This window comes from Dermacentor albipictus, chromosome 1 (genome assembly GCF_038994185.2).
Source record: "Dermacentor albipictus isolate Rhodes 1998 colony chromosome 1, USDA_Dalb.pri_finalv2, whole genome shotgun sequence".
NCBI classification, from domain to species: Eukaryota; Metazoa; Arthropoda; class Arachnida; order Ixodida; family Ixodidae; genus Dermacentor; species Dermacentor albipictus.
In genome coordinates, this window is record NC_091821.1 from 102,711,637 (window position 1) to 102,723,659 (window position 12,023).

General features: G+C 44.6%; 1 protein-coding gene across 5 annotated transcripts in view; it reads right to left on the minus strand.

The window, feature by feature from the left end:
* LOC135906148 (uncharacterized) overlaps positions 1-12,023 on the minus strand; it is a 281,677-nt gene that overhangs the window by 105,196 nt on the left and 164,458 nt on the right. For all 5 annotated transcript variants that reach the window (XM_070524112.1, XM_070524105.1, XM_070524086.1 and 2 more), the window contains 3 exons: positions 7,289-7,379; positions 7,094-7,210; positions 1,879-1,976 (listed from right to left, as the gene is read on the minus strand). In XM_070524112.1, coding sequence (XP_070380213.1) covers positions 1,879-1,976; positions 7,094-7,210; positions 7,289-7,379 — 306 coding nt within the window. The remainder of the gene's footprint in view (positions 1-1,878; positions 1,977-7,093; positions 7,211-7,288; positions 7,380-12,023) is intronic.

Sequence of the window (12,023 nt, forward strand, 5' to 3'; positions counted from 1 at the left end):
TGTGACACATTGACCTGTATTTCAAGCGTAAGATTTTGCACAGAGGCTACTGCAGGTCTAAATTATCTGAAACAGGGCTTCTTACAGGGTCGAAAATTTTGTTGCAGTTGGCCTTTAAGAGCTTTATAAATGCAGTGATTACGATGTGTGGAATATGAAAAGAAAAATTTTCACTAAGACACATTTTTGTTGATAATAAGTTTCATCAATCTTTGTACAGCAGACACCCACAAAATGACACACTAAGTTTAAAATAAATAATCATGCAGAAAAGCAGCAACAGGTAAATGACCATGCAGCTAATGTCAGCATAGGTAATCACATAAATGCAAGACAAGCAACATTAAAAAAAAATCACTTTACTAGAATGTAACACTTATGATATGATTTAATGCAGCCATTAATTAAATAAAACATTTACTATACCATTTTATCCCCCCCCCCCCCATCGACAAGCAATGACATACGGATTAAGTAATGGCTGCAGGCTTGTTAGAACTTGGCTGTGCTGAGCAGCTTAACACAGTGTGGTGATCCTCCCTTCCAGCCCCCCTCCCCCGCCCACCACCCTGACCTTAAGCTTTTTCTTTCATAATGAACTCCTTCTCCAGCTGAAAACCTGAGGTGCAGCTCTCACAGAGAAAGCTATCTAAAAGGTTGCTGAAAAGTTTTTCAGTAAGCATGTATTCATATCTTGGAGTAAATCTTGATATACAATTAGGCACCTCTGAACAATTAAGCACAATCTCCTTACTGGCCATACATAAATGACAACACTGAATGTACTTAAAATGCACTGCAAGAGTCCAGCCATTTCATGCATCTATGGAGTAGCTGTACAGGCAATTTAAGCAGTAACAAAGGAGGTATCCTTAAACATTGCATCACAACACAAGCTTTGCTAATCGGGTTGCCAGGTCACATAATTAGTGAGAACCATTTTCATCATCCAGTCATGCTTACTTTGCTCCACATGGGGAATCACAACTGAAGCACAATGTCTCAAGCATTGGTAACCAAACAATAGGTAAGCAACTGACTGCAAACAGAAAAGAAAGAGTGCCTGCAACTTCCTTGTACAGGCACGTGAAAACCAGAAGTTAATCAGTGGAGGGCAACCAAGTACATGGCAGCAAACCAAAAAAAAAAAAAACAAAGCTTCTGGGAAATACAGACCCAGGTAAACAAGTCACTAGCATTCCCTCAAGGCAGTGCAGCAGGCTTGTGCAAACATGACATCCCCACCCCCTCGACTACCTCCATCTGCTGTTGGGCAGCTGAGCCGCTTCCCTCGGGACACATCAGGCAAAGTGTCCTTGGCTTTCTTGGCCCCTGTGTCTGAGCCCGGCTCCTGCCGTCCACCAACAACAGCCTTTCTTGCCTCCTTGGGTGACCTACGTGGCTGCTTGCTCCACTCTTTGTGGCAGACACCACCCATTCGCTGCTCAGAGACACTACGATCTGGCTCTGACCATATGTCTGAATCTGAAGACCAGCACTGGAAACGGCCAATGGGCACTAGGGGCTCTTGTGGTGCATTGTTTTCCAAAGCCGAATTGTGGGAGTCTTTCCATCGCAGCAAGGAAGGAGATGAAGAAGAGGAGTAGTCTGCATCTGCATCAGCCTCTTCTGCGGCTACAGCTGAAGCCACTGCTGAGAGGTTGGAGCATTCTGTGTTATTCAGGGCTTGCTTTTGCCAAGTGCTCCGCAGGTAGACATTCTCAGGAAGGCCCCTCTCATTCAGCAGGAGTAGGATGTCATCACTGTCACTGGCTTGCACCAGAACTACCTGGTCCTGATAACGCCAGGATGCATCTGTGTCCTCCCCTTCACAGAGAGATGCTGGTGTGCCAGGATGGCGACGTGAAGGGCACCTACCTCCAGTTGCTGATGATGCCCTCTCGGGACACTCTTCCTCCAGACGCCTAGTAAGGGTCGAGATCTCACTCTGCTGCTGCTCCACTCGGTCTCGCAATCTGGTGATGTGCAGCAGAAGCATATAAATAAAGTTACCAAGTTATTCTGCAAGACATGGCTTCAGCGTATCTCCAGAATAATGATACAAGACAAAAGGATCATGACGCTTTGGACTAAATTGTTAGTTACAAAAATGAATAAGCAAGAAATATGTTTTTTTTTTTACAAGGAATATTTGGATAATTTCACAACGGCATGTAATTTTCTAGAAGCGTACGGTGAGGGGCTAGTTGGTATGACATTATGAGAACAAAGAAAAACTGCGCAAAAAAAGGACAAGACAGAGAAAGAACCACACGACACAGGCGCCTGTGTCGTGTGGTTCTTTCTCTGTCTTGTCCTTTTTTTGCGCAGTTTTTCTTTGTTCTCATAATGTAATTTTCAACTCATCTTTGAAATAGTAAACATGTAGCAGCATGTAACACACTGAAATGCTTATTATGAACGCCATTGCATTGACAAATTTTATGTCCCAAAGCTGCACTGCGAAGGTAACTATAGTGGAAAACTCCAGATTTACTTTGACCATTTGGGCACCTAGGTTTCGGTATATAATGTGCACCTAAGTCTCAGTACATAGGTGTTTTAGGTTTCACTTCCACTGGAACAAAAATGCAGTAGTGGCGAATTGTATCAGAGGCCACATGCTTAGCAGCAGAACATTGCAGCTACATAGCCACTGCAGTGTATCGCTGCTTTACATGTCAAGATTGAGTTTACCGAAGACATTGAACACAGAAAGCTTAACAAACTGGGAACAATAGGCATCCATGGTAATAAATGTGCTTGTTCAATATGTTGAACTTATCCCTCAGTCAAGTGCAATGTCTGCAGCTATGTGCAGCATGAGAGATACCTTACAAGGCAGACTAAAAGAGTACTTAACTGCAACAATAACAAACAAACTGAAAATGAAGCCCAAAAAACCACAGGGAAAATTTATTTTCCCTTTACTAATTTCTACTGTTTTCACCCACTTTATTGTTTTGTCGCTTGTTGCTGCTAATAAAAACTGGGCTTGTGAGGAAGAAGATCAGGATGTTTAAAAGCCCCATTGCCATCGCATGGCTCATACCCAGTTCACTCCCAGGCTGTGCTCTACCTGCTGGCGCTGCGTTTGTCGCTGCTGCTCTACAACCCAAATAAACCTCCTTTACAGGCTTTTTAATAGTCAGGAATTTAAAATACACTAGAAATGATTGAAAATGCAAATACAGCTATGAAGTGTATAAAACAGTAATGGTCACCAGCAAGGCATTTATAGGTGCTCAAGTTTCACCTTGCCTGGCATCAGCACCGGACAAGGTGAAACAGTCGGCGTCGACTGTTTACACACCATTCCAGAAACATCGCAATGCTTGTTTCATGCCAGGAAAAGACTTAGTTTACGAGAAAATTGCATCTGAAGGGTCCGAATACCTGTTTTGCAATTCAGATCTCCCACCACCCGATTGGGGGAGTGGTGATGTTGCATACGCCATCACCACCCTTTGCTGCCGTCTGCGAGTAAAACAGCGTCCGACAGACAGCGGTACTGTGCCCAGAAAGAGCGGTGGATTCGCCGCTGCAGCTGCTTTTTGGTCAAGTGGCGTGAACCATTCGCACATCCAGTGACATCACATGGAAGTGAAATTTTCTGCTACTTGCAGTTTGTGCGAGTTTCACGAGCCAGCAAAACCAGCGCAGCACTACACCGTCAGGAAAGTAGTGAAATGCGAAAGCGTGGACGGCGCAGAGTCGAGCAAAAGCGAAAACTTTTGACTGCCCGCATCGTTGTCAACGATAATTTCAACGAATTATTTTTTCTAAAAATGAAATGGAACTGGGCAAGTAGCATTTTATTTCATCTTATAATACAATACAAGGATGTTTTTTGCAACAAGTAGTTGAGTACTGAGTACTAGAGACAGAATTTAACTGAGGAGTGCTTTCGTCATCGGGCAAGTGCTTGAATGTCCCGGGGGAGTCCCTAATTATGTCCTGCATTTACCTCAATTTCTCTATTAGTGAGGCTCTGTTCACGATAATATAGACGCCTTAGAGATTCTCGAGCACTAATCTATCACTTTAGCTTGACTTCGTATTCGCCTCTAGTGTCCCTTTAATAGGATTGGTGCTGTTAGCTGTGAATGCCACGTGCGACGACCCTGGAGAAGATTTGCTGGTACTGAAATGAGAAACTGAGTGTGCGCCAGCGTTTTACGTGCGACGGGCAGGAGAGCATTGTGGTGAAGCTGCCGCGGTGGGCAGCTATATACTGTTCTCCATCGTGCACGCACCTCGCGCATTTTCTTGTTTACATGAGATCTAGTGGTTGGAAAATGTATCATACGATATAGCAGTTTGACAGCGTACTGAACGCTGGTGCTGAAATATTGTTCTACAGGAACGTATGAACTGGTAAAAAATGAGCATAACTCTATTGGGTCATTTTTGGTATTTTCAATTGCAAACGCTGGCGCCGGGAAAACGTACGTAACAAGAACGTATCAATGAGGTTCTACTGTATATACCGTTTTCATTACAAATGGTCGTAACTTTAGCTTTTTAAGAGAGAGTTGGGGTGTTTGGGATGGCTGGAGAAATGGACCACCTTGTGTATCTATCAATTAGTTCAAAAACATGCACAGACTCCTTATGAGATGGTGCTGGCACACCAATAGTGTGGTTGTAATGGTGTACATGTTCAACACATTGAACACGCTGGGACTGGAAATCACCTGATTAACTTGTCAAAAATAAGTAGGGTGTGTTCAGATAAGAATAGACTAAGGGAAGTGCCAAATATATTTAGTTTTCAGCAACATTTTTTATATGAGGTGGGAAAATTTCTCTCTAAAAAGAAATCAACCTTCATTTTGCGAAACAGCATGAATTTCTTGAAAAAAATTCTTATTTCACTAAAAGTGGAACAGAACATTTTCACGACTTGCAGATTTGACAAATTCTAAATTTGACAAACTGTAAAATCAATGCTTTGCACCCCATCAATTTTTTTTTGGTAAAGTTACACCACTAGTACTGCTGGCCCACGGGGAGTTAAATTTATTTCACTTACAGTATGTTTTTGAAAAATTGCCAAACATTGGTTTTAGAGCAACTGCCGCTGACTGATCCCTCTAAGGCGATGAAGCTGAAAATTATTTCTGAAAAATCTTCAAATGGATTATTGCAAACTAGAAAAAGAAGTATGCCACTATACCCCATGTTTTCTTCATTATAAGATTCCCAAAATGTCAAAACTTCAAAAAAAAAAAGCCAAAATTGAAAAATTTTAGAGACATTTTCAAGAAATAATCATTGACGATATTTATGAAAATCTTATAAAATGCCAATTCAGGACTGGTACATGTAGTACTGCAAAAATATAATGCATTATTTTATTTCAAGTGAGAAAATTGAGCCTCTTTTGAGACTCACACATGGTCATCCCAACGATGCGTCTTATTCTTATAATAAGATAAAAATCACCCTCATATTGAATTCTAATTTCATTCTTTTTGTTGTAGTAAAGAAGAGTGACTCAGATTATGTCTTTTATGCCCCCTTTTAGCCATGAAATGAGTTGAGCTTGAGCTACCATGACTCGTGCATCCGTATTCCTACTACGCCATCTTGAAGCAAGCACACAAGAGCGCGTACAGCAAGTTTTTAAGACTAGTCAGGGGAACCTGACTAGTCTATTTCTGGCTAGAAATAGGTTACCCAGGGAAATCGAGAGCAGTGACAATTTTGACGTCAGTGCCTCATTCATGGGGAAGATGAGAGTTCCAACTTTTACTTTCCTCCTCAGGAAAATGTAGCCATTGTACCAATGACCGACATTATAATGAAGCTGCCAGTGCCAAGGACAATTGGAGGAACAAAGCGACTGCAGTCCTGCTTCAAGTTTGATGTGGAACTATCAGCCTATAATGTTTACTACAGTAGTACTGACTGCATCGTTACACACGTCTCATTCCTCCCGAGTGATGTCCTACTCCAGCGTAATGTAGAGGTGAAATGGGAGAGATTTTAGTTGTAGCAATTTGTTTTTGTTGTTTTACACGTACTCTAGAGGTGCTATAAACCAGTGCTTCTCGGAATTTGTGCAGGGTATTTAGGTCTCTATTGAAAGCCATCTAACATCTGCTTGCGTTCAAAATAAACAAATAAAAATATATTCATGGAAAGTGTCCCATTCCCCCTGGCTCTCCCCTATGTTTGTCACGACTTCAGGCACAAAATAAGCAAGCCATGTTTCTTCACTTTAGGTCGCCACGTTCAGCTGACCAGTTATACAATTTATTTTACCTAAAACAAAATTTTGCACCATAAGGGGAGTCTCGTTTTTGAAAATGTACACACAGAAGAAAAGGCTTGGAAAAAATTCTACATTCAAAATGAGAGTGAATGCATCAGAAATGGCTCAGAGAAATCCCTACTTCTGAAACCAATTCTGAAAATGCCATTACCATTTCTGAAAGTGTTGCAGAACACAGTAACCAGACTTCTGTTTTAATGTGCCAAGCAGCCTTTAAAAATATATTTTTCTTCAAAACTGCAACTGCACAGAAGTGCCATTCAGGGACCCAAGAGTGGTAAATTTTCCTTTATTATTAGATTCCTAAATATATTGTTAGAAAAGCTTTCTTTCATTTGTTAATGTGGACTGCAGGTAAAAGTGGTATGCACAATACACTACTTCAATTAAGAATATCCAGCCTTTGAACTTCTTTGCTGATGCCAGTAAATTATGCATTAACACATTCACTGTGACAATTTTTTAAGTCCAGATTCCAGTTCGGGATGACCTACCAGTGGGTCACTAGCCATATTTCTCAGGTACGTCATGACCCACCTGTGAGTCACCGGGGAGTTGTGCTTCTTTGAAACTACCTCAAGCTGCGGAGGGCTGGTACCACAAGTCGTCAAATCAGAAGCAACAAGAATTTTCACTCTTCTTTGATTTCTAGCAAGGCCTTCACTTGCGTACTGCAGGAACACCTTGCACATTCGCACAGGAGGACTAACTGTCGTGACCCACACCACAGTGAACTTGTTAAAATTAATGCCATAACAAAAATTTCAAGTCATTTGAGGTGCTAGTGCATAACTTTAAACTACGAACACATACATTTTCAGCTCATCTTCCATGAAGGCAAAATCTTCAGGAGAAGGTGGGATCATCTTGAGATCCAGTTTGCCCGTTGGTGTCGGTGGCTTATTCACAAGAGCAGTCACGTCTTTACTTCTACGAAATAAAAATAAGAGCTAAGCATAATCACACACTAATAGCACTTAACAAATTAAATGTCAGTGTGAAACATACTTTCTTGAAAGAGATAAGAAGGACTGCATAGTTTTGTCCAGTGAACCTCTCTTTGACAGGTGATCACTCAGAACACTGCTTGTGTCAGAACCTGCAACGAGAACATATGTAAAAAACACTGAATGACATAATAATTTAAGTTTAATTTTTCGAAAGTGCACCATGGGCTATGACTATAATCTCCCTCCTCTGAATGCAGCCATTATGAAAAGATGCAACACTTCGCTAGGCACACATCTTGCAACAACCATATGGTTACAGTACAATAAGTATTTTCCAATTATATAATTAATTGGGAGCACTTCAAACTTGTTTGTGCAAAGCACTAACACATCAGTCAAGTGTGGGCATGTACTTTGTCTGCATTCCTAGCATCTTCGTAATCTTTATTAATATTGCTTTCATTAGAAGCAAAAAAAAACCTAATACTGAACCAATTCCACCTCTTATCCAGTCACTGAAATGAGTACAGAAAAATTTCTACAGGCATGCCATAAAGTGGAACTGGACATGTAGCTGATACCTTACATATAGAACCATACAGAACTCCCTAAAATTATCTAAATGCTTAAGGTGGTGCAATTACCAATTACATCCAAATGCAGAACCAGAACTCTCAACGATGTCGGACTCATTCTTATAAACATTTTTAACAGAATCCGCTAAATATTGCAACCCTGTTTAGATCAAATTAACAGAAGTCAACAGTGCAGCTGCAGTACTAGATACATTTTCAGTAGCTGGAAAGGTAAACATCATGGCCGCCCAAGTGAAGGCCTCAAGAAGACACACACATTGCTTCATTACTCTACGGTATGACCAAATATCAAAATCCCCGCCTGCCTGCTCATGCCATGTTCAGGACCGTCTTCAACTATTTCCATTCCATAGGGTCTGTCCACGTTCACAAAGGAAAGTGTCCTGCCAACAAAAGTGAGAATGTGGCCATAGCTGTTCTAGTGTAGGCCAGCATTAATCTGGGCAAGCGTAAAAGAAATCACAAGGAGCTCTGGAAAAAGTAGAACTTCCATTTTGAAGGCTTTTTCCAGGCACAGTTATCTATCGAATACCTGCTACATCAAGCCCAGGATCACAGAATGTTTGCTGGACTGATGAGGCGCACTTTTGTAGGAATTCCTATGTTAACTTGCACAGTGTACACAACTATACTTTATCTTAGTAGTTATCTGCAGCACTGTGGAAGCTGACGGACTCCTTAGCCAATAGGAAGGCCAAATGGCTCTCAAGATGTGTTCATCCATGCCACATCGTCTGTCCAGCATCTGCTTGCCATCCTGAAGATACATGCTTCATGGTTGGTGAATTCACACAACAAATGTTATGGCATTGTAACAATAAGCTCTGTTTACATGAATGTGACAGAAGGGTTTCGATTCATGTACACGATTTCTCAGTAGTTTCTTGCTAGCTCCTTAGCCAGTAGTAAGGGCTAAGTGTATAATTGTGCACCCAAGCTACATCGCCTGTTCAAGGCGCCTATTTGGTACATGCTTGCCACTGTCGTCATGTACTATACTAGAGCGTAGTAGTAAATTAATGAAGCAGTGAACAATTAGGTCTTTATAGCATTCTGTGTTGTCAATGCATCACCAGTGCTAATGCTGTGGCACCATCTGCTAACTGCAAATCAAACTGTTTCTATGGCTCTGTAGTCCTAGCAGCATCAAAACCAGCAGCTGATCTCGATAACAATGATAAAACATGCCTAATGTTTTGCCCTAAGTGCAACATGAAATTTAAGCGATTGCCAATTTGACTATTTATTTCTTGCTGTCAGGGCAGAGAGCTGGTAACAAGCATGAATTCGGATCGAAGCGACAGTTTAGGTTGTACGGGCCCTAGCATGTTGCTATGTTCAGGATGTCTACCAAGTTGACATTTCCAAATTCCCCAAATCTTTCAGGTTTTGCCTGAGTGCCTTTGCAAAATTCCCTGAGTGACCCAGAAATTTGTAAAATGTAAATGTAAAGATGGGCTGACACCATGTCGCTCAATGCTGTCACTCCTAGCAAGCATGTTGAAAAAAAAGATGACTTAATCCAGTTTGAATAGTAAGGAGCTAAGTTTATTTTGCTCCAAAAGAAAACAGAAGGCAGGTGTTAGTGAAATGCACAGCGAATAAAATATCTTCGAAAAAAAAATGGTAAAACACATTGCAAATTGAGTCGAGCATTCTCAAATACGAATAAAAAGGAGATGCATACAGAATCAAATATTTTCCAATATGAGCTATTTCTATCAACTTATAGCAAGCTGATTGGTATGAGGCCCGAACTTTGTAACAAGTGAGATTCTCTCTCAGTAGCTGGAAAGTCAACCTCAATTGTCCTGACATACTCTCAGCCCGCGCAAAATGCCTCAGTGTTGCGTTTGTGGGGATGCGCAACTTTCGCGCGTCCCCAGATATCTTGTTTTCCCCCATCTCCTGCAATCCCGCTGCGCCGCGTGGCCTGCGTGACGCCCGCGGCGGTCGATGTGGTTGAAGCGCAGCGCGAGAGATGGCGCGAGTGTTGCGCTGCTAACGCCGCCGACAGGCGGGGTTACTCGGGCACCGAGAGACAAGGCGCTTCCTCTTGGATTTGGGACAGCAAGCGGGACGGACGTGCCGTGCTGCGCGTGCACCGACCTACGCTTCTGCAAGACCCTCTTGCGTGGCCGCCTTCAAACGCGCCACCGTTGGCGTGACGCGTACATGCAAACGACCAGGCGTTGGGATCCAGCATGGGGCGAACATGTTCGCTCGCTATCAGGTCGCGGTGAGTCGGACTTCTAGATTTGTCGCGCGCCCATCAGCATGTTTTGTGGATAGCAACTCGGCTAGCAAGCATTGATCTATGAAAGGTGCAATAAATGCCCTTATGATTGTTTGCACTACTGTGTTGTCATTCCTTTGTCCCAAGAGCACGGAGGAGAACCCTACATCTGGCTGCCCAACGTGGGACTCTTGGGGCATCGGACGATAGTTTTAACAATTTTGCTTCGCTTGAGACCTTTGTTTGAACCGAAGCTTAGGGCTAGCGCGGATTTTGATCGCTAGCGTTGGCAGCGTGCTTTCTTGAGCGAGGCGACGGTGGCTGCAGTGTGTTTGAACATGTCAACATGCTAAGCCTTTTCGCAAGTGTTTTTTTTAAATGGCATTCGTTGGTACGAGAGCCACGTGGTATGCATCCTGGGAGAGCGAGACTTGGCGCCCGCGGAGCATTGCCAAGCCTGAAGCAAGCGAGTACGGAAGCCTCGTGGGTGGTCCGAATTTCTTATGTAAAGAGCTTCTTCTATCTCTCTCACTCGGATGAAGTAGCGGCTCTGGGAGCCGGGCGGCCGCGGGCCACGGTTGCCACTACGGGCTGAGTGGTATTGCGGCCTGGCACCGGGCGCTCCGACACCGTCTGGGACGGTGGGCGCCGTCAACTCGGATGCTGTGTGCACCGAGCGGAGTAGGACCACCTCACAGAGCTGACGTCTCCTCGTGGCTGCCTGTTTTGTGCTCATTTTGGGTGTTGTTTCTGGATGCCGGTTGTTGTCAGGGTAGCGATGCTTTATGCCTAAGGCTGTACGAAGCTGCCTGTCTCACACGTGGAGGGACACAACCTGGTGGACCGTGGCGTTGAGGTGTTGCAATTTGCTTCCCTCATTCTATAGCCTCGGACGAATCGAAATTACTCGTTCGACTCAAGGAAGCGAGCTTCGTTCACGTGACCTTAGCATCTGAGCAGCTGCCCGATCTTTTGCTAGCCGAGTTGAACATCATACCACGTGGGCGATGCGCATGCAGAATTCCTCTCCCTTGCACTACTTTAGTGTTTGCCGAGTGTTTTGAGTGTACGCAGCGTGATTGGAGTCACCCCTGGCTTGCTGGCACCTGCACATCGTCTGCGCTGCTGCTCCGGGCTACGATTGAGCCACCCCGAGCAATGGTGATGCTGTGGCCAGTTCAATGCAGCGACTTCGGCGGCCTCCTGTATCGAGCTCACAACCCTCGGCGGCGGACAAAAGAGCCGGCGGTCACCGACAGCTACGGCGACTCTTGCCAGCAGGGCGCGTCGGCATGAGCGACGCTTGCTCGTACCGACTACTGCGTCGTCGTCTCCGGAGTCCTGGCCTGGGATCGTGCCGTCGAGTCGCAAAGCTGCTGCTGTGACCGGCGGATGCCAGCGGTGTACCCAGGGACAATGCCGGCTCGCATGCTATGGACAGCGTGTGGACATTTCTTCGGCGCGGCCACTGTTGCATGTACTATCTTGTTCGCGAAGCACGTGTTGATGTTAGACCGAGTAACATGTTTCGCTGGAATATGTAGTGATTTAAGGTTGGGGGTATGTGGGGATGCGCGACTCTCGCGCGTCCCCAGATATCTTGTTTTCCCCCATCTCTTGCAATCCCGCTTCGCCCTATGGCCTGCGTGACGCCCGCGGCAGTCGATGTGGTTGAAGCGCAGCGCGAGAGATGGCGCGAGTGTTGCGCTGCTAACGCCGCTGACAGGCGGGGTTACTCAGGCGCTGAGAGACAAGGCGCTTCCTCTTGGATTTGGGACAGCAAGCAGGACGGATGTGCCGTGCTGCGCGTGCGCCGACCCACGCTTCTGCGAGACCGTCTCGCGTGGCCGCCTTCGAAAGCACCACTGTTGGCGTGACCGTACACGCGAACGACTAGGCGTTGGGATCCAGCATGGGGCGAACATATTTGCTCGCTATCAGGTCGCGGTGAGTTGGACTTC